Source organism: Staurois parvus, unplaced genomic scaffold (genome assembly GCF_062004578.1).
Source record: "Staurois parvus isolate SC_StPar_1 unplaced genomic scaffold, SC_StPar_1.0 ptg000192l, whole genome shotgun sequence".
In the NCBI taxonomy this organism is placed as follows: domain Eukaryota; kingdom Metazoa; phylum Chordata; class Amphibia; order Anura; family Ranidae; genus Staurois; species Staurois parvus.
In genome coordinates, this window is record NW_028317988.1 from 5,793,562 (window position 1) to 5,817,671 (window position 24,110).

A 24,110-nucleotide genomic window follows, 5' to 3' on the forward strand; every position below is an offset into this window, starting at 1 on the left:
CATTGTTGGCCACATTCTGAGTATGTTCAATACCTGTCTGTTATGTTGATCCTGTGATTTCCGTACTTAATGGGTCACTGAGCTGGAAAAAGTATGCAGATCAGGAGTTAGGATTTTGATTGTTGCATACTTGTTTGGCCTCATTCACATGGACGTATTTAAGCGTACATCTGTGCAAAGGGACATGTTTTCTCTCATGGGATGTACAGATGTTCCATGCATCTGTGTATGTGCAGGCAGTCCCATTCATGTCTACTGGGACACAGCTGCTGGTGTCAACTTGACAGCCATGCAGGTGCAGGTATGTACCCCAAATGCAGATAGTGTGATGAACTGCAATACACATGCGCTGAAGTGCGTTTCAGGATGTGTTGCAGTAATTGTGCTTGTTGTGATAACACATGGTAACATGCAGTTTTTACCAGGTTATCACAAATTTAAAAATTAATTATTATAATATTTATAGTTTTTTATTATTTTTGTGTAGATTTCTCTTCACTAGAAATACTCACATTAGTACTGTATTGTTGCTTATTGGTCCTATATTGTAATTGTACAAATCCCAACTCTGCTAATAGAGACTAACTACTGCATTAATAAACTCTGAATTCTGACTTTGAAACTCCGAATTCAGACTTTTAATCTCAAAAGTATGAATTTTAATTTCAAAAGTATGAATTTTAATCTCAAAATTCTGACTTTAGCTTCAGAATTCTGACTTTGAAACTCAGAATTCTGATTTTTAATCTCAGAATTCTGACTTTGAAACTCAGAATTCTGACTTTTAGTTTCAAAAGTGTGAATTTTAATCTAAAAAATTCAGATTTTTAATCTCAAAATTCTGACTTCCGCTCCCGAATTCTGACTTTGAAACTCCGAATTCTGACTTTTAATCTCAAAAGTATGAATTTTAATCTCAAAAGTATGAATTTTAATCTCAAAATTCTGACTTCAGCTCCTGAATTCTGACTTTGAAACTCAGAATTCTGACCTTTAATCTCAGAATTCTGACCTTTAATCTCAGAATTCTGACTTTGAAATTCAAAATTCTGACTTTGAAATTCAGAATTCTGACTTTGGAACTCAGAATTCTGATTTAACCCAACAGGTCACATGAATGGACTGAATACGTCTGGCAAAAGGTAAGTATATACAAAAAAGCATAACAAAAAAAAAAGCCTAAGGGTCCGTTCACACCCTCTATTTGCAGTAACACGCTATTTAATTATTTATTGTCAGTAAGATGCATTCATAATAGCACCCCGATGCACCTACAAATCCACAAGTGTTGCAGCTCAAAGCAGTGTGTGGAAACACATTAACATGCATTGTGGTGTGGTGCATGCTAACAAATAGAACACACACTATTTTTTTGACAATGATTCACAGCACATGGTAGCGAGGTCCAAGCATTGCTCTGCAACGTACCTCCCTTGGCAAGTTCAGAATGAATGGCACTGCACTGCACCAACACACCCAATTTGTTAGACCTGAAATAGATGGTATAAATGGCATCCAAATATTTATTGTTCATAACAACCAATCAGCTTCTCCTTTTCACCATTCCAAACTGAACAGGAAACATCAAAGGTGAACCTAGTCACCATCAGGTATACTTTCAATAACATGACACCATCCGCCCTCGTTTTAACCACACACTTCTCCAAGCCCATAGAGATAGTATAGCCCATTGATGTAAGCACAAGAAAGTACAACAATGTAACTTCTTTAAAGTCAATTTAAAACTGACATTTTTACTTAGTTTGGAATGTTGTATTACAATGAGTTTACCGTTTCCTAAAATTGGCACTAAACAAAAAAAAAAACACATGGCAATGAGAATGTACAAACAGAGAGAAAGTATCCCCAAAACGAACAATTACACAGAGTTTTAACGCTTACATTCCTATTGCTGTGGCTGTCCTAGAGCCGTCATTGTAACATCGTTAATGTCTGGTAGAATTGCCAAGGTTTATGCCAATACAAAAAAAGACTGTGAAAGACATTAATTCTCTAAATAAATTATTCTCTATGAAGTATTCAATGCAACTAGAAAAAGGCAGCATATGATTAAAAATAAATGACAGATTAAGGGATTATATGTATAAAGCAATGAATATGACTTTCACCTAACATTCACTGCAGACGAATCTTCCAGGTTATTGTGTTTTAAATTATAGCGATTGATTTGCTACCAGTGAAGGTCACATTCACTGCTTTATAAATATGCTCCTGATATTATGGAGCTGAAGTGCAACCAAAACTGATTTTACGGTTAGGTGGTGCTGATGGGTTTTATGTCCACTATCTTTTATATCCATTAAGGACTCCAACAGCAAGGTCTCCAATGCCCAAATTCCTGTGGCCATAACAAGCTGAGCTTTGCTTGGTTATAACAAACAAAAATACCCTTTGCTGCTGGACTTTCCAGATTTGGTCATACCTTTCTTGGCTATAATAAGCTGAACCTACCCACGATGATGGACTTTCCAGATGTGGCCATCCTTTATTTGGCTATAACAAGCTGAGCCTACCCTTGATGATGGACTTTCCAGATGTGGCCATCCTTTGCTTGGCTATAACAAGCTGAGCCTACCCTTGATGATGGGCTTTCCAGATGTAGCCATCCTTTGCTTGGCTATAACAAGCTGAGCCTACCCTTGATGATGGACTTTCCAGATGTGGACAGCCTTTGTTTGGCTATAACAAACGGAGCCTATGCTTGCTGCTGGAACTCCAGATACTGCTGGAGTTTTAAAATGTGGTCATACTTTGCTTGACTACAGCAATCTGAGCCTTACCTCCTTACCTTGCTGCTGGATTTTCCAGATGAGGTCATCCTTTGCTTGGCTATAACAAGCTGAGCCTACCCTTGCTTCTGAACCTTCCAGGTGTGGTCATCCTTTGCTTGGCTATAACAAGCTGAGCCTACCCTTGCTGATGGACTTTCTAGATGTGGCTCTCCTTTGCTTGGCTATAACAAGCTGAGCCTACCCTAGCTAAAGAATTTTCAAAATGTGGTCATCTTTTGCTTGGCTATAACAAGCCATGCTTACCTTTGGTGACAGACTTTTTAAATTTTGCTATACAGGCTGAGCCTACCCTTGCTGATTGACTTTCTAGATGTGGCTATCCTTTGCTTGACAAAAACAAGCTGAACCTACTTCTGCTAATGGGCTTTCCAGGTGTGGTCATCCTTTGCTTGGCTCTGTAATGGCCACAGTAAAAAGAAGGTGGTGGTATCAGTTTTCTCAGCTTTCTGATGGAGTCCTCAAAAATATAAGCAGAAAGGGACTAATTCTACCCCACTGAGTCCTCACAAAGCTGATATATATATATATATATAGATATACAGATAGATATATATATATATCTATATATATATCTATTAGTTTATCAGGTGTTGCTGGACTCACCATTAAAGGGCCACTAAACCTAAAACACTACTGATGCACTCAGTGTGGGATAATTCACTCGATAATATAATGATCAAGGGGTAACAAAGCCCAAAAAATGTCAGGATCACTGTGTATTAACACCTACCATCATCGGGAGGAACAGTGAATGTCTGTTAATGAGGATGTCCAGGAAAGAGTTAAACTATCTATATGAAGGCTGTTCAGTGATGTACGGATTTTTAAAGGAATATACTTCAGCTTGCCATAGATGGATTGAACAGAGAAAATAAATCGATCCTGCAATCCAGGCTAACAGCATATTGTAATCAGGCAGCAGATGCAGTCACTATTGTGCAGCACCACTGTATTCAGTCAGGTGCCACAGCTTGAATACAATAGCTGGCAGTGTAGATTCCTTTATCCATCGAGCTGTCTATGACCAGTTTTAGACTGTCTCAGCACTGCTGCTTACAGAGTCGTGACTGGACCTTATACAGCCCTCAAGCCACCCATAGAAGGTCTGAGATTTGTAAATCCCTGAACAGCTTCACTTGGACCATTTAAAAGCAATTTATTTTCATACTGGACCAGTTTGCATTTTAGGTTTATTGACCCTTTTTTATATTAGTATATTTTATGCTCATGTAAACAACAGCACTGACAAAGGCAAAATTATGTTTTTTTATACTGACCATCTGCAAACATCGTACACATTACAAGGACAATACAGAACATTTTGGGTGTTAATAGAGGTGGACAAATTAGTGTGACACACAAATCCTTCTTGACACTATGACTCATATCAGCAAAATTGTATATTGACATTTTGTAGGAACTGGCAGATATTGGGATGGGGGGGGGGGGGGTGCAGAGTTTAAAAGTGAATGGCAGTTTGCCTTTAGTAAACACAAACAAAATAGAAAAATGTTTTAGAATCAAATAAATGTTTAAGTGTCTGTAGACAGAAGCTGCAACTGATAAAACAGCCAGGACAGGAGTCAGTTGGACACCTTGGGGGAGATTTACTAAAACTGGAGCACTTAGAATCTGGTGCAGCTGTGTATGGCAGCCAATCAGCTTCTAACTTCAGCTTGTTCAGTTAAGCTTTGACAATAAAACCTGGAAGCTGGTTGGTTTCTATGCACCAGTTTTTGCATTCTCCAGTTTTAGTACATCTTTTTTAATGGTAGCATTGACAGGAGCTAGGGCTGCAGCATCAAAATGGACCAACTTTGTGGTCCCATAAATATTTCATATACTTCGGGAAGTCAAACCAATTTGAGTACAGAACCCATACACCAAGCAGTTGGGAGAATTTGATGTTAACCAGCTCCTTCCTTAGATGCTTTTAATTACAAGATGTTGGCCAAGTAAAAGGTTCATCCACATGTTGACTAATCACATACAGGCTCCTTTCACCTCCACGGAGTATTTAAACCTTTAAAAACGTTTTTTAAACTTCAGGCAAAATATTTCTAATTGCAGGTAATAGGCCAGTTCACTGGAGCAGTTTCAAGAAATACTCTTGTAGTCTAATGCCAGTAGTGACTATAGAAATGCTCATAAAATGAAAATAAGCACTTGGTAGTGCATAGTGTGCTTTTTAAAGAGAGGAGCCATGAAAATTGTTTATCAGCTGAAAAACAATTTCAGCTTGAAGAAAGGAAAAAGTGAAGTCAGAGAAGCAAAGTCAATCATGTAGGAGCTGCTCTAGGCTTAGTTTACATGCAGTGTGTACCAGGGGCGGACTGACAACTCATGGGGCCCCCGGGTAATAGGGGATCATGGGGCCCCAGTGTCCTTGCCCAAACTCAAAAAAGCCTATGAAAAAGGTACCAGGGGCATCTCATGGGGCCCCCTACTGACCCCGGGCCCTCGGGCAGTGCCCGAGTTTCCAAATGGTCAGTCCGCCCCTGGTGTGTACACTCTGAGTTTGTCTCTTTTTCAGTTCACAGTGCATAAACACAAACTAACAATTCTTGTTTTTTGCCAGACCTCCTACATATAATGACTAACTTTCCCTATATAGTATGTGCAATTACAAGCCTACAGACCATATTACATCACAGATTTGTTTAGTTCTGCTGCTGTCCACTAGGGAAAGCAAGTTGTGGACACTTCAGTGATGGGTTCTATTTGGGGATGACCTTGGGTTTGGCTTAGGTTCGGTACGAACCCAAACTCATCTATAGTTCTAATAATAGTAGCCACGAATTCCCTAAATAAGACTTTTTCTTTTCCACAGCAACTCATCAATTTCTTTCTTTCTGCATAGAAATTACAGCCAGGGAACCTGTAGCAAAAGAGGAGCATTCAGTAATATTCATCAATCAGGTTTTACCTTTTAATTCCCCAAGAAACTGTTAGACGCTTGCTGAGGACAATGGCTTCAGTTAGCCATAATATCCAAATGCCATATGGGAGAATGAAAGGGAGAATCTGATTGGATATTGTAGACAAAAAGAAGAGATCATGCCTTTAGATATTTATAAAGTAAGTGTATTGCAAAGATTTAGGACTGTTTAAAGGATATGAGGGCAGAATGGGTATTACCTGGGGAATAATGTAGTATTGATTAACCCTATAGAAATGTTTCTCAGCTAGAATGGTCTAAAAACATCCGATCTTTCACCTACTTAATATATTTGAGTAAATATGACTACCTGAAGGGTTATATTGCTGCCAAACATTTTATTTCTAATAGAGATGTGTCATTTACCTTTGTATACATAGAGCTAAAAAATCCTATGAAGAAAACAGCCCTTGGCCGTAGATTTCTTGGAAATGATATAACATGTAAAAGTTACTGCTCCAGGCAGGTCCCCTTGTGCCCACAAAAAAAGATTTTCTTGGTGCACATTCAGCTTATCACTGAGACATATAGAGCCTACAAATACCAGGTTGATGGAACTTCAAGTGCTCAATGCAAATATCTTTGTTCTATAAAAATCAGGGTATCAAGCAAAAGGAATTACTAACGCACTTCACGCTTACCTGTGCCTAATCATAGAGTTTAGAATTAAACGATTAGGAGTAGCGTTACAGAATCGTGTCCATGTGCCTGCTACCCTGTTATTTATGGAATAAAGGTCTATTGAGATGCATTGAGAGCTCAAAGTGCGGTCAATCTGGTATTTGCACAGTCTATAGGTCTCTTGGCCTAAAGTAAAACCAGCATAAGGCCTGAGTAACACAAAACGAGCATGTGATACAAAAATGCATAAGAGTAGGTTATCTTCAGCGAAACTGCTTACGTAAAAAATTATCTTGGTCCCGCCCCTTCCTGCCTCCCAAGACTCTTGGTTGCTTACCCTAGGGTCGGCAGTCTCATTCCCCCAAGCGAGTGAGCCTGGGAAATTGGCCAAGGCCAAATATAGTTCCCCAGGAAAAGAGTATATACCTCCACTGGTCTAATTCTATGGATCTACTGACCGTTTTTGCAGTTATTTATTTTGGTCATGGCATGCTTGGCCCAAATTGCCCAAATATGACAGGTTTACTCTAAATTCAGAGTACAGAGGAAAACTCCAAATATCCTCTGCTTTCTGCAAACTGACCTGCAAGACACCCTTGCAACATTAAAACGAACATCAAGCCTAATTTGGGCACCCACTGAGGAACAGGAAATGGGTCAGCAGGTTGCTAAAATGGTATTAAAGGGCCACTAAACAGTTAAAAAAGGTAAACAAAGTTAGAAGCTGTGAATAACACTTAAGAGTATTAAACATTATGGGTAAGTAACAGCACAAGTGCTCCAATAAGAAGTTGGTTGTGGTCACTCCCAACTATACCAATTTCTTTGTAAATATCTTATTTTTTTCAACATATCCTGAAACTTTTACATATTCATCAATGAATGTTACTAAAACATCTTTTACTTACATTAACTTTGAAGTTATGTTTAGTGGCCCCTTAAAATACAGACTTAATGGGATCCTGTGCTTTGCCCATGCAGGGCAAAACAGCAAGTTAATGTAACAGACACTACCGCGCCAGCTGCACATACCCTTCTTTCCCTTCCCTGGGAATAGGTATAGTCAGTACTTCCAGATATGGGTGGCATGTTACCTACTGTCCTTCTGCCAATGTAACCTCTCTGGTGCCCAGTAGTCGACATTTCAGCATTGTCACATAGGGGTGAAGAGAGTGTTCTCAGTCCTGTGTAAGCAGCAAGTTGTGACTTGATTGGCAGGGGAGTGGATGGAAGATGACTTTGTGTAGATAGGCTGGGCAGTAGTTAAGCAAACATGTAAATTTGCCCTACATGCACAAAGCACAGGTTCCCTTTAAATCTCTGGTATTCAATTCCTTTACAATTTGGTATAGCAAAGCTGGGCTGCCCATCCACTAGGATGCAATATCTGTGCTGAGCACCCGCAATATGGAAATTTAAACTAACGACTGCAAAAGGAAGTGCTGAGACATGCCCCGAGGTCATCATATAATGCACCGTGGGGTTCCAGGCAATCTATAGAGAAGCCCCCCACAGTATACTGTGGGAGGTGCTGGGCAAAGCTGTTTCACAGCTCCCTCAGTTCTTTAACCAGCAAGTTATTTATTGAAGGCATGCAAGAATTTTGGGGGTAGCAGTGCACTTAAAAAGGTAATACTACCACTCGATAGCTAAATAGGCCTAATTATTTTATTTTTTTTAGCAAGTTTAGTTTTTCAGTATAAGTCTTATGACAGGTCTACTTTAAGCTCAACACCCCCATTCCAGTACATTTGATACAGAGTGTCAAGCCATTTATTGCCCATCTATCGCAAGGCTATTTCAATAAAGATTCAATCAATATATTTGCCCCAGGCCTACCAGAAAAGGGTGCCATATGTCTCATGAAGTCTGGTTATATGCTGTAACTTATATCATCTCCCATAGCATTCTAATAATACACCTTCATTTAAAAAGGGGATTCTACTTTCATACTGATGATTCCAAGTTAACATTCAATAAACACAAAGAAAAGACAAATTAATATTTTAGGGTTCCCAAAGACATGGGGTGAAGTTGAAGGGCCAATCTATCTAACATCCTATGATATAAGCATGCAGGATCGTATCAGTTGTGCATCCATGTTTGCACACTGAGCAGACACCCGCAGCACTGAAAATATCTTTGAGAAACCACTTTCGGACAATATGTTCATCCCACAGACCAGCTGGCCAGGGGGCATCAACAGGGGTCAACGGGCATAGATCATCTTATTCCAAAGGGTAACTTTACATTCATTATAAATGTTGGGACATATTGTAGCTTATATTGTAGCTTGTAAACCTTCTTTCGCCCCTAATTTTAAAAAGCATGGTATTATAGTGCAAACTTTTTTGCTTCACTCAAGAAATGTCATAAATACTTATTCAGAGCTACAATATCTATAGAGTCCAAGGTGTATCCAAACTTTAATACCGGAAGTGCTGTGTTCCCAGGGAAACAAATAAATATTGAACATTTCCCATTCTTCTACAGATTGTACGAAATACTAGAACAAGATAGGTAATAAATGCTTAATAAGCATTCCAGTGTCCTGTTTTACAGTATCAAAATTATTCAAAAAGTGATCCATTTTAAATCACCAAACCTCACCCACAAAATTGCAGTGAGCAGTTTTGAATAGTCATCTTGCAAATGCACATGGGTCACTAAATGGGAGCACTATACTATGATCATTATGATTACATGCTCAGCCCAAATAGACTGGTGTTTTATTTATGGACAAACATTGGAGGGAAGAATCAACTATTATCTCTTTAGATGGTTAAAGGCAGGACCTTTCCAAAATGTCCTGATCCATTAAAGGCAATGCCTCCTGCCACATTCTCTGTAATCTAACATAAAATATCCAGTAGGGTCAGGAATGTTGCTTTATAAAGCTGTAACTGGTGGGCAGAGGTGGAATCAACAGAAGACAGAAGAAGGTAGCTGGTAGTCAAATACTTCTAGGTGGACTACCTCTTTCACGGTTATTTTTTGGGTAACTAGTGTCACAAATGGGCCCATCTGTACTTCAGGTGGCACACTTTTCTGACATGAAATGCTGGTATGTTGTAGATCATCATAAAGATCTGGTTAACAGTGAATAATCCCATTATTATCTAAACCTGGAACAAGCAGTTGTACTGACTGTAGTAGCAATGTTTATGTAACCACTATTGGCTCTTGTTATGTATTGCTAATTGCTGATTCTCCTTTGCATCTTCATGGCATTTCAGAACTTATTCAAAAAGAAAGTGCAAAGAGTAATGGCCGTGTGCACATAGCAACCAATCAGATTTCAACTTATTGTGGTCTGTTCTGATATGATCTCTCATTGGTTGCTATAAATGACTCTGCTTTGTGCTTCCTCGTGGCTCTTTGCACCGCTTTATTGAATAACCTTGCAAATCATCCAAGTTCAAGATCAACATTGCTAGCAAATAAAACACATTTAATGGTACATAGAAGCTGGTTGGTTCCAAACCTAAACAGTTGAGTGGTACATGGAATTGTCTCACGTGTACAATGTTGTTCAGTAAAGCTGCAGTCTTTCATAACATATAGTGCAACAAAACAAAGTATCAGAAGTAAGAACTGTTATCATTGCCTCTACTAGTCAATCACATCCACTCTTTTATGTTCTCGTACAGCATTGGAATGAATTTGACTGGCAGCTATAGGCAAGCAGATGTGTTCTTCCTTCAGATACAAAAATAAGGCTTAATGTAAATATCGCCATCCAAGGCTGAGCTGCTTTAACAATTTTCAGCTCAGCTACTAAGTGGTTTGAGGTTGCCTGTGTGATCTGAAACTGTAATATACATCAGCTAAGCTACCCATGATTTGTTTAACTCCCAGGTCCATATAAACCTTCCATCGTCTGTACTCTTTGGTCCCAGCAAATAAACAAATGCCATAAACATAGTATGGTGGCCTGAAGATAAGTGCTATCAATGTATTATTTTTTTAAAATTTTTGTCAGCTGCAGTGCTTAAATGTGGAGACAAATCATGTTATGTGTTGGTGGCAAGACTGCATCTTTAATGAAACCCACAAAACAAACAAAAAAGTTTTAAAAAACAACATGTTACCATCTATGAATTCAAAAAATGACCTGCCTGTGCAGATCATTCCTGATTGTCTATGGCGGGCTTTCTTGAATCCATCAAGTGTGAAAGCCATCTCATAGCTGATGTTTTTGTATCCATCTCATCACATCTTCTGAGTTAAATCGCTATTGCTCTTCATCCACTTGCATTATGTGCATCCTACACAAATGTTCTGCAGATTGTTTAGCAATCTAAAATACTATTTACAGCTGCTTCTAAAACTGAATCAGTTTCTGCTGCCCCTTCTCTACTATGGGAAACTGGCTTGTCCATGCCATGATCTTCGGAGCATTTTAGGAGTTCCGTTTCTGCGGAAGTGCTACTGGAGACCTCGCTTTTCAAGTGCTTTGCGCTAAGTTTAAGTTCTAGAACGTTTCTGACCGTTGCTTTCACAGTCTCGCTACTCATTATGCTTTTGCTGTTTACCATAATGTTAGTTTGCTTGTCTGTGGTTTCTAGAGAGGGTCCTGCAGTTTTGCACTGGGGGCTTTCTGCATCGTCGGGGTCCATTATTGATCCAGGAACAGGAATGGGCTTTGGAGCGGAGTATACAGCAGCACTTTCTTTTGAGGCTTTACATGACGTGTAGTTATCTGAAGGACAAGAGGTGTACTTACCCTTTAGTTTGCAAAGATTTACAATGAGTTCTTTTGTAGGGGAAAACTTTACGTTCTTCAACACAGAATCTTGTTTAAGGCCTTCATTTTCCTCAGGAGAATTTTGACATTTAAGTTCCAGTAAACTGTCAGTAGGCACTAAACTTGGGGTATCTGGAATCTTAAGCGAGCTTGAATCTGTCTGATCTTTCATATTACTGTCCATTGGAGAGGAACCACCACTGGTTGGCTCTGCCTCCAGGTCATGATTGCTGAGCTGCTTTTCCTCTGAAAGATCTTCGTGAAATTTGCTATAGCAACAGAATTCTGTAAGGTACCCATCTGTGGAAAGAGGACATCTTAGTTTTTTTCAAGTAGGCAAAAAGGAATTAAAACAGCAGCATACTCTTCGCAAATTGTATCCAGTCTTGTCCAGCTATCTGTGCTTTTTTAGCCCAAATTTATTTAAATTGACCCTAAATGGTCAGCACTTCTGCCTGGCAGTACTAGGGTCGTTGGTTTGAATCGAAACCACGCCACCACCTGCCTGACGTTTTCATGTTCTTCCTGTGCCTGCGTGGGTTTCCTCTGGGTGCTCCGGTTTCCTCCCACACTACAAAGACATGCTGGTAGGTTAATTGGATCCTGTCTAAATTGGCCCTAGTATGTGTATGTATGAATGTAAGTTAGGGACCTTAGATTGTGCACCCCTTGAGGGTTAGGGACTGATTTGAATGCACATTAGATATATATTTAAAGCGCTGCATAAATTGCCGGCGCTATATAAGTACCTGTATTAAAAATAAATAAAATAATTCTCAAAGTGATATTAAGGGCAAGTTAATTTTAAAATAACAAACATGTTATACTTACCTGCTCTGTAATAGTTTTGCACAGAGCAGCCCTGATCCTCCTCTTCTCCTGGAACTTCTCTCGAGTGCCCCCATACCAAGCAGCTTGCTATGGGGGCACCAGAGCAGGTTCGCTCTCAAACCGATGCTGTGTGTGTTGATTCACACATGGAGCATGACTCAGTCCTGCCCTCGCTCTCTTCTCACAGTCTGTGAATGACAGTAATGGAAGCCAATACCTCCCACTGCTGTCTCAGCCAATGAGGAGGAAGAAACACGGGAGAGCTGCTGCTCTTGTGCACATCGCTGGATAGAGATGGAGCTCAGGTAAGTAGTAGGGGGGGCTGCTGCACACAGATGGTTTTTTACCTTAATATATAGACTACATGAAGGTAAATAAAACCTAGTGCTTTTACAACCACTTGTCAGGGCAAAATTATTTTTAAAAAACCAAACAATAGCACCATATCTCTGCAATACGTGCACATTTATCCATGCTTTATCCCCTTAAAGACTCGTACAAGTACAGAAAAATAAATGTTGGTCTGGCAGAAATGCATTCAGCTCCAAATTTCCTCTTTTGTAATGACGCCTCCTTCCTTTTTTGTGAACGGAAATTGCAAGAATTGTTGTCAGCCCTGCTCAGTTATCTGTTAATAAAGCCTACCTCCAGGTTTTAATGACTTTAAATAGTTTGTTTAGACCGAGCTGGCCAAACAAACTACTTTACTAACATATACGCCTTTTGGGAGCACTGTATAGAAAGTACATAGCATCAGCTACATGCAGGACACAACGCTGTGTTCTGGTAGCAGAACGTAGACTTCCACACAAAACGAAGTCAGGCGAACACAGTTCAGCCATTCACAAGAAGCCTTGTATTATATGAATAAATATTATTATTATTATATTATACAGGATTTATATAGCGCCAACAGTTTGCTCAGCACTTTACAATATAATGGAAGACAATACAGCAACAGTACAGTTCAATACAAGAGGGATAGGAGGGCCCTGATCCTTGGAGCTTACAATCTAGGAGGGAGGGGCTAGTGGTACAAAAGGTAGTAACTGTGGGGGATAGACTGGTTGGAGTAGAAGATTCCATTATTAGCTGAGGGCAGGATAGGCTTCCCTGAAGAGATAGGTTTTCAGAGATTGCCTAAAAGTGAGCAGAGTAGGCGATAGTCTGATAAATTGGGGTAGAGAGTTCCAGAGGATGGGGGAAGTCCTGGAGATGAGCATGGGAGGAGGAGACAAGGGAGCTAGAGAGTAGGAGGTCTTGCGAGGAGCGAAGAGTACAGCTTGGGTGATATTTGGAGACAAGATTGGTGATGTAATTTGGGGCAGAGTTATAAATGGCTTTATACGTTATTGTTAATGTTTTGAATTTTATCCGTGGGGCAAAGGGAAGCCAGTGGAGGGATTGGCAGAGAGGGGTGGCAGATACAGAACGGTTAGTAAGGTGGATGAGTCTGGCAGCAGTATTCATGATAGACTGAAGAGGGGATAGCCTGCGATGAGGTAGGCCAATGAAGAGGGAGTTACAATAGTCAAGGCGAGATATAACAAGGGAGTGAATAAGTTGCTTAGTGGTTTCCAAGGTTAGGAACGGGCGTATCTTGGAGATGTTGCGGAGGTGAAGTCTACAAGATTTGGACAGTGATTGGATTTGGGGCTGAAAGGACAGATGGGAGTCTAGGATTACACCTAGTACCCTGGCATGAGGGGAGGGACTGATGATTGTGTTATTGATCTTGATGGAGAAGTCAGGGGGGGGGAACGGGCTGGAGGGAATACTAAGAGCTCAGTTTTGGAAAGATTGAGTTTGAGGAAGTGAAGTGACATCCATGCTGATATGTCACTTAGTAGGTTAGTGATGCGAGAGGAGACTGAAGGGGTGAGGTGAGGAGGTGGGTGTCATCAGCATAGAGATGGTACTTAAAGCCGTGGGAGTTTATCAAGTGACCAAGGGAGGAGGTGTAGATGGAGAAGAGAAGGGGTCCAAGGACAGAACCTTGAGGAACCCCTAAAGATAGAGGGAGTGAATAGGAGGAGGCAGCGTTATAGGTAATGCTGAAGGAGCGCTGCGATAGGTAGGAGGAGAACCAGGAGAGAGCAGAGTCTCTGAGGCCAAGAGAATGGAGTTTTTGAGGAGGAGGGGATGGTCAACAGTATCAAAAGCCGCAGAGAGGCCGAGTAGTAAGAGTACGGAGTAGTGGCCATTGGTTTTAGCAGTTAGTAGATCATTAGTGAGTTTTAATATGGCAATTTCAGTGGAGTGTAGTGAGCAAAAGCCAGACTGTAAAGGGTCAAGAAGGTTGTTGTCGGTGAGGTGGGAGCTCAGGCGATTGTAGATTAAGCGTTCTAGGAGTTTAGAGGTAAATGGCAGCAGGGAGATGGGTCTTAAGTTGTTCAGGTTGGTGAGGTCCAGGGAGGGCATTTTAAGTATGGGAGTGATGTGCGCATGCTTTAGAGGGGAGGGGAAGGCACCAGTAGAGAGGGAAAGATTGAAGATGTGAGTGAGGGCGCATAGGATGGAAGAAAAGTGTGACTGTAGTAGTTGTGAGGGGACAGGATCCAGGAGGCAGGTAGTGAGACGGGCTTCTGACTAGATAGAAAATAGAATAAATACAAGGTTTCCTCTTACTGGCTGAGGTAGAGATTGTGATTGCCTGCCACTCTACCCCAGCCAATCAGAGGAAGCATTGTATTTATTCATAAGAAACAATAATACCTGTGAATGGGTGAGCAACACCTAGCCTGATTCAATTTTGTTCTGAGACCGGGGCTGGGAAGTCCCCATCCAGCTGCCAGAACACAGCACTGTATACTGTATGTAACTGATGCTACATACACTTTAGCCAGCCCTCCCAATGGGCACATCTGTTAGTAAAGGACAAAGTTTCTTTGTACCAGCTTGGACCAAATACACTCTTTTAATCCTTAGTAAACTTGGAGTAAGGCTGGTCATACATTATACAACTTTCATTTGAAAATTGCTTTAGATTTACCAAAAACCGTATAATATGAGGTCAAACCTAAACAATACTTTCAATTGTATCCAATTAGGCAGGCCCTTGTACTACATAGTTTTAGATAAATCTAAAACAATTTGGGCAGAAATTGGACAGAAAATTGTATAATGTATGGCCAGCCTTAGGCTTTAAACTAATGAATCCTTAAATTTTCCTCATCTCCAGAGCATAGGGCTCATTGTTCTATGGTGCAAAATAAGGAATGGGAGGACTCACAGCTGTGAATGTCTGACACGATAAAGACGTAATATACTGTATGTACCTAATGAACATACTGTATATAACAAAATGCTTTGAATTTTATATTTATCAGACCAAAAGGGGGCAAATAAGAGAAGTTAATTGTTAGGGGTTACATACACTTTAACCCCCACTTAAAAGTCAGCAGCTACTGTAGGCATTAATGTAAAAAGCCTTCTGGGTGCAGCTCCCCCTCCCCAGCCCCCTCTTATAGTTACCTGAGCCCCATCTCGATCTGGCAATGTGCATGAGAGAAGCACCTTTGGCTCACACAGCATAGAGAGCCATTGGCCCCTGCTGCTGTCAGTCACAGCCAGTGAGTCAATAAGGAGAGAGTGGGGGAGTGGGGTGAGCCGCACTCTGTGAATGGACATACAGAGTGTGCTTGGGAGGGAACCTGCTCAAGTGCCCCCACAGCAAGAGGCGTGCTATTGGAAGCACTTGGCAGGGGGGAGGAGCCAGGTCCATCGGCAGGGGACCCAAAAAGAAGAGGATCGGGGCTGCTCTGTATAATATGTTTGTTATTAAAAGTAAGTATAATATGTTTGTTATTAAAAAATATATATGTTTTTTAGCACTAATTTAACCCTAATTATTAACCCTGATACAATATACAGTGAATATTAGGAAAAATAAGAATAATATATAACATTGAGCAGCACAGTGGCTAATTGGTTAGCACTTCCACCTAACAGCACTAGGATCATTGATTCGGATCCCAACCATGACACCTGCCTGGAGTTTGCACGTTTTCCCTGTGCCCGCAAAGGTTTCCTCCCACACGCTAAAGTAGGAATGCATCGATACCGAGTATTTTTCTGACTCCCATCCCTGCAAGGAGAGGAGAGAAAGCTGTGGGGATTTCAATTCCTCAGACCTGTGAAGTGGCTTTCTCTCCTCTCCTTGCAGGGATGACCGTACGGGCTAGACGGGCTAGCAGATAGGAGAGAAAGCCATGGGGATTTCAAATCCCCAGACCTGTGAAGCAGCTTTTTCTTCTGTGACAGCATGGGATCTGTGCAGGGAGGCTTCCCACAATGCTCCCTTGTGAACTCAGGCTATGACAAGCCTACATTTACACAGGAGCAGTAGGGAAACCGCTTGCGATTTTGACAGGACTGGCATTCCTGTTCAATTCCTATTCTTTGTGGCGCAATTTTCATCCATACATTTTGTATGGACGCAAATCGTACCGTAAAGGATCGGTACTCGGTATCTACTAGTACTTGACCGAACGTATTGGTACTTGTACTCACCGATCAAAAAAGGATGTTGGTGTATCCCAATTCTAAAGACACGCTGGTAGGGTAATTGGCTCCTGTCTAAATTATCCCCGGTATGTGTATGTAAGAATGTTAGTTTGGGACCGTAAACTACAAGCTTCTTGAGGGCAGGGACTGCTGTGAATGTATAATATAAATATGTAAAGCGCTGTGTAAATTGATGGCACTATATAAGCACCTGTAATAAAATAAATATTATATACACGTATTATTTCATACATGATTCATTATATAAGAACATATAATAAATAATATGTTAGTATATACATCTAATAAGTATAAAAATAATATCCAAAAATATATACTTATTTTATTTACTTCTTAATTAATTTAATATAATAATAATAATAGTCAAATTTGATGTATACAATACTTTAAACAACGCATTTAATCGTAATGATACTTCAGTGCAATAATTTATACCCATTTATTTAATATGTAATTAATTTTATCCACCACCATTTAACCATAATGATAGAATATATTCCTAATATATCCTGGTAGTAATTCGTTTTATTACTTAGTTAATTATTTCCATCTGATTGAACTTAAAATTAACTTAACTAAATTGAACTCCCTAACCCCTAATCATAGACTAACCTAAACCCTATTCTAATTCCTTATACTACATTGTCCTCTGCAGTGGCATACTTACCTTACCCTGTGCCTACATTATTTGTAACCAGAAGCTACCAAACCTGCACCATCATCTAACGGCACCAAGATCTCTGTGCTGAGGTCTATCGGCAGCGCATATCATTGTGCCCTGTTAGTAAATACCCTGAAAGTTGGGTTACCAATTGTTAGCACTCACCAGGATCAACCAGTGCTGTTCGTTTCTCACGTGTCAGAGCGGCTCTCTCTTCCTGGTTAAATATTCTGTCCAGCATCACCATCTCTGCAGAAGGAGTGATGCGCTACGGTAGAAACAAAAATGGTCTTCGCATTAATATATATTTGTATTGATTATATATAGTTAGTGAAGCTAAAGTAAGACAACATGCTTATTCTAATATCAACCCAACTGAGTTACCAGAATCTGTTACAGAGCACTTAGGTGTTCACTTATCAGGACAAGTAATGTTTCTGCTGCCAATTACTGTCTGGATCACAATGGAGTAATTCATTCAGTGAGAAAATGAATAGCTATTGTGCTGACTAGTACCCAACCATCATTTAAAGTGGTAGTAAACTTGTTTGCAGAAAAAAAAAAATTCCTGCGGTATACTAGCACTTTATGAAAGACCTACCTTAGAACAAAGTCCTCCAGCGACACACTGTCACTGCTGCAGAAGGCTTCCATCTTCGCCTGGTCTTCTTTCCGAGTTCCCATGCTGCAGCTTCTAGAATTGCCGAGCCACGGATGATGTCACTCTTGCTCATGCGCATGGGGGTTTCAGCCATGGCACACAACTCTGAAGGAATGGCACGGGGATACCGTTCCTTCAGAGCCCATGTGCTGGTACTGTCACCGGCTGCTGCTCCATAGAATATCTCAGAAATGGTGCACATTTAGGAGATATTCATTGTACCTATAGGTAAGCTTTATTAGAAAAAAATGTACTTTACTACCACTCTAATGGGGCACATAAGAGAGCCATGAGTGTGGTAGGGACACCAGGTGAAATGGATGGTGCGCCTCTCAAATTAGGTCTTGAGATTTAGCATTTTTATAATTAATTAACTGAGGCAGAGGTTATTTTAATCGACTGCCTGCAGAGCCCAATCACAGTGAGGTTCTTCCTTTCAATACAGACGTGATTTAAATTAAAAGGAACCAACACTGATTTTCAGCAGCTGATAGCCTGAGGCCCTGTTCACACTGGCAATAAAAGCAGGAGTGTGGGGCGAGTTTTTAACTCCTAGTAAAGCAGTCTGCAATTAATACCATGGAAAGCACACAGTCCTGTTCACATTATCAAAACATGAAGCGTTTGCGTTGTCTTGCTGCACTTCAAAAATGAAGCTTCATGTAGAGTTGAAGCATCTCAACTTCTCCTATTCAAGTCTATGGTAATGCACCATAAACTCCCGGGCATGTGTTTGCAGTGCGTTTGCAATGTGTTTGCGGGAGTTAGGCCTTGTTCACTGCAAACAATAAAAATCCTCGGCATTTGGGGTGTGTATTTAACTTTCAACAAATGCTTGTCAAACACGCATAGGGCATTTGGGGAGAGTTTTTACCTCGCCTTTAACCTCCCTAGAGGTCTGATTATGTCCATATTTCTGTGCTCAAAGCGGTACATTTTTTTGCATGGAAATATGTAGTTTTTTTATTGTAGGCCTGTAATTTTTAGGAATAACTCACTGAAATCTGTCCGAACAAGAGTCTAGTAAACATCCCGGGTATGATAAAATTTGAAACACGAAATCATAAATTATAATTTAATAAATAATCATAAAAATAATAATATAATAATAAATGAAATTCAATAATATAATCAAACCAAAAACACTAAAATTTGAAATAGAGCGCCAAGTTCGCACATCACTGAGCAAAGTCACAAAATCGTTTTCAGTGTCTGATGACGAATTTCCCCCACGAATCATTATCACTCAATTCTGCAAGTGGTTCTAATTTACTATCGCTGTTCTCTAGCCGGTCTAAAACCACTTTTGACCTAAAGGGACGCTTTTTGGACGCCATGGACGTTTCTCAGTTTCCAGGCAGAAAGAACAGTAAAAATGCAGGCAGGGCGCAGGACAAAGCACTCGGGACAAAATGTATGTGAAATGGTTTGATACAGTAATGTTTTACTATGTGATTTTAGTGAATGTCACTTTTTGTCATTTTCAAATTTCTCGCCAGTTCCGTCCTCCGTACATCCGGACGCTTGCAGGGGATGGAACCCAGATGACAGATGCCGGCATCCGCCGGAGGACATTACAGGGGACACTGCAGGAGAGACATCGCGGGAGCGCAGGACAAGGCAAGTGATCGAGGGATCGCGGAGCAGCGCCGCATGGTATTCCCGAGTCTAGCTCGGGGTTACCGCTTGTGGTACTGAATCTTTACCCCGAGCTACACTTGGGAATACCGCCAGGGGGGTTATGTTCCATGCACACTAGCATTTTTTTAAGCTCCTAGAACCCAAGTAGTGTTCTCCTATGTGTCCATGTACACTATTTATATATGTAGAGTCTTTTGGAGCATTTTTCCAGCAGAAAAAATCCGCTAAATGCTTCAAAATGCTGCTAAACCCAACTAAAATGGTCCTAACAGGTTTTCAAGCTTTTTTTTTCCTCTACATGTACTGTAAAAATGCTAATAAAACGCTAATGCTCCTAAATGCTTATGAACGCTACTAAAAACGCTATTAGGAGCATTTTATTCCAGCATTTTTTGAGCTTAATAAAAGCTAGTGTGCATGGAACCCTAATGCACATTAAACATGATGCAAACTCAACAAACAACTCGCATTAACTCTATAGGCATGTTTGTTAGGCGTAAGTATTTTGCACAAGTGTGAACAAGGCCTGACATTGGCAAATGCCTGTTTGAGACATATTAGTTAAACTTCCACTCTGACTCCAAGGCTGTGTGTTAGTTTTGGAATGGTGACATCTCTTGCAATGAAGTGGAACTGTTTCCGGTAAAATTAATAGACTTGGTATGAAACTCAGAGTTAGAACCTGGCTGCTTCCATCAGAGGTCTCATACCCAGGTATTTTGCCTGTATTGTATGAAGTGACATAGTAGCGTACATAGCTTCAAAAAGTTTACACACCTTCGCATCTTCCATTAGCAGCAAACGGTATTTGTTTAGCATTGCTTGGGTCTTCTTTAAGAAATGTGTGGCCATAGCTTCAAATTCGTTGTCCACTAGAATGGAACAAAAATGCTTTTTTAGTGAATTCGTGATAAAGAGAATGCATAGTCCTTTTAAGAAATGTTAGGTAACAAACAACTTGAAAAGGGACTTCACTAAATGCTACTTAAATGCAAGATGGCCAGCATGCTCCAACACTTCAGCAGATGTAGACAAACTCAGTAAAACTAGAAGAGTGTCTAGCCCTGCCCCCCTGCCTTCTACTCAATATGCCATAACTAAACAGGCCTGATTCAGGACAAAAATCAAATCTTGTGTTATATAGGAATTTCCTCTTTGTTTATTGGGTCATCTGGGCTATGAATCAGCATGATGTAGAAGGGTTGGTGGGGACACACACAAAATATTGAGAGGTGTCATGTCCCTGATTTCATATTAGCTGTTCTTTTATTTGACAGGGGGAAAGAAATTAGATAAGGTCTTAATTTGGTAGGATTAGTGATAATTCGTAGATTCATTTTATTTATTTTTTTAGGTTTATCTCATTTTAAACATTTGTTCTCATCTATTTGTACAGTTTTTATAAAAATCTTGGTTGTGGAAAAACAATTGAATAAAAGGTGTCCCCATAGCACACCATGCACTGGGAATTAATTAAAATTAGGAGCAGCCAGAATCTTGAGCAGCTATGAATGGCATCCAGTCAGCTTTGATCTTTCATTTTCAAAACTTAATTGAACAAGGTGAAGATAGAAGCTGATTGCCATGTACAGCCACTCCAGATCCTGTCCCATTTTTGATATATTTCCCCCATGGGTTTTCTAACAGGGCAGCAGCAGCTGCTTGCCTTCAGACTTTCTAATCGATTCTGGGTTAGGAGTGGTCTGTACCAGTAGGAGGGAAGGGGAGGGGTGACCGATCTCATCCATTCAGGTGTGTGTGTAAATTTCAGCTTGGGCTACTGAGCTCTGTAAAAAAAAATAATTAGCAAAACAGGTAAGAGTAGCCTAGCAAACGTGATAAAGAGAGGAGAGCTCAGCCTGCTGGGTGAAAAAAAATTAAAGTATTCATAGCAATATTTTCATATTTACTTGACTGAAAAAACTGGTGTGTATCTATATTTTTTAATGTTTAATTTTAAGCCCTGAGAAAAAAAATGCAAAGGTTATGGTATAGCTGATAGTAATTAGTGACATTGAACTGGACTTGTTTTGTAATTTTGAAAACCTTTCAAAACTCAACAAAATGGCTTTCTCAATTCAAATGAAAGGAACATTCCCCGGGATTTATAACCACATGGTCAACTCAGTCAGCAAAATTCAATCACAATGGAGTTATGAAATGTGTCAAAGTCACCACACTGAAAACCATAGGTCCTGGCCAGACTGTATAAGAAGAAGATCATGTCTTACCTGTCTGCCAGATAGCAAGTCAAATCCTTCTTTTCTTCAATAGAGTGTCAGAAAATGTGGCCCATGATGTGCCCTGTGGTTCCTCCTGCTGTGTCACTTCAAAACACAACAGGCCGGCGGGGGAAACTAGAGCTTGCAGCAGCTGACACACTCATAAATGAGAAGCAGCACTGATATCCCTTAGAAAAAAAAAAGATTTGACTTGCCACCTGCTATACAGGTTAGTATTGATTTTCTTCTTCTTGCCCACTCAAGGCTTATGTCAGGGGTCTCCAAACAGTGGCCTGCGAGCCAGATGTAGCTTGTCTTTATCCGGCCCTTGGGTCAATATTCTTCCACTGATATGAGGCACTATTCCTTCCATTAACACCAAAGATGGAGCACTATTCCTCCCACTGACACCACCAATGCAGTACTATTCTTCCCACCAATACCAGAGATGGGGAACTAATTCTCCCACTGACACCAATGACGGGGCTCTATTACTCCTACTGAAACCAATGATGTAATGTATTTAACCCCCACTGACCACCAACCCCATGGCACTATTTACTCCCACCAATGCCAGGGCATTTTCTACTCCAACTGGCCACAGTCCGGCCTCCCTTAAAGTTTGAAGGGCAGTAAACTGTCCCTTTGTTTTGAAAGTTTGGAGACCCCTGGTCTATGTTATATAAACTTGGGGACAAAGTCACTTTAAGGCAGCTACAGACATTAGATGCCTGTTGCCTGATTCCTGGAATTTCAGCAGGACCTGGAGAACTTTTGAGCACAATAGGCTAGTTAGACACCTGTGGACCACCATTGTTGGGGCAAAGTTATCAAACCTAGCAACAGAGATCTTACAATTTAAAGTATAACTAAAGGAAAAACTGTTCTATTAGGTTTGGATGGAGTGCAGAGGGATTAGAGTGCTTATCAGTTTTTATTGCTGTCTGTACCTCTGTTAAGGAGATCCACTCTCTCTATTTTTGCTGTTTACTATTATCATTGAACGTGAAAGTAGAACAAAATCCCAAATTGTGGGCTATTCCCATAAATCTTCCAATGGGGACCTGAGGGGCCCCAAAGATTTCCCGTAATTTGCAGGGATGTTGTCTCACTTCCTGTTTGGCTATGGGGCAGGAAGTGAAGAAAAATGTACACAATGGGACACAGATGGCGAAAACAAAACCTGACAGGGGTTATAACCTTCCCAAACTCTATCCAAAATGAAAAAAAAAAAAGTTTTGCCTATAGTTCTACTTTAATGTTATTATTATTCATACATTCACACAGTAGAGCCGATTTAGGAAGAAGATGAATAACCTATCTTTTTTTTTTTTTCAAGTAAGGTAGGGAAATTTCCAAGAAAAACCTACACAAGATGGGAATAACACACTACATGCATACAATGTTACTGATGGGAGTTTAACCCATTTAATCAAGGGCATCCAAAGAAGTAATAAATGCCAGCTTCCGACTATAAACCTGTTCCAGTTTTTCTGGTTATAATACAGCACCATCTGACAACAGTCTTGTCAGATGGTGCTGTATCTAAATCAATAAAGTGAGATCAATATCATAGTCGGACTCCAGCATTTTTTACTTCTTTAGATGAACCTGGAGGGTGTAATGAAGCCCAGTTGTTGAGCGGATACTCCATGGGCTTATTGGCGGAGAGGTAGAGCTCTGTTCTGTTGCTTTACGCATTCAACCAAGGGCTACAAAACTGTACTGAAGGACCAAAAGTATCCAAACAACCCTTATTATAGGCACACAAAAATGCAATCTCTAGCAATAAATGCCGACTGTAGAATGTATTGTACTGAAGAACACATTGGCTGATAACTTGGCACTATTGTAGATTGTCAACCTTACAAATCAGTTCAACAGACTTCTGCCCTACTAGAGCCATGGGAGAGGTTGACTGGCCTACACAAAGCCTAGAACTCAACCCAGCTAAACACCTGATGGATGAATTGGAATTAAGGGTCTAACATCAGTGCCACCCTCATTAATGCTATTGGGTATTGAAGTAAAATCCCACCAATAATTTCCCAGCATCTAGCAAAAAGCTTTCTTATATATTTTGCTGTTTCACCTTTCTGCATGTCATCATTGGTGGGCAGTGATCCCTGAAACACATGGTATGGGAGAAGCCTCTGGACAGCATCACCCAGTGACTGGAATGGGCTCTTATTGGGGTCCAGAGCATGTTCTTGGTCTCTATGCACCTGCTGAAGAATTCTAGAGGAATAAAGAACACTAGTTAGGTTTAACAGCTTGAAGCCCACAGAATATACAAAGGGAAATTTATTAAGCAAATTAGCGACAAATGTATAGCAAATCAGGCTGCCTGTCAGGAGATCTATGCTACAGTTTTTATGTGTATTTACAACCCATGCACCTGTACACCTAGGTAGACAACTACAACAGATTTGCATACGTCTGCATTGG

General features: G+C 40.4%; 1 protein-coding gene across 1 annotated transcript in view; it reads right to left on the reverse strand.

The window, feature by feature from the left end:
* Positions 1-1,720: 1,720 nt before the first annotated feature.
* The window catches only part of BICRAL (BICRA like chromatin remodeling complex associated protein), an 80,148-nt gene continuing 57,758 nt past the window's right edge, over positions 1,721-24,110 (reverse strand). The window contains exons 10-13 of the mRNA XM_089677824.1: positions 23,755-23,900; positions 20,218-20,312; positions 17,304-17,406; positions 1,721-11,419 (exon numbers count right to left, since the gene is read on the reverse strand). Coding sequence (XP_089533950.1) covers positions 10,665-11,419; positions 17,304-17,406; positions 20,218-20,312; positions 23,755-23,900 — 1,099 coding nt within the window. The 3' untranslated portion in view covers positions 1,721-10,664. The remainder of the gene's footprint in view (positions 11,420-17,303; positions 17,407-20,217; positions 20,313-23,754; positions 23,901-24,110) is intronic.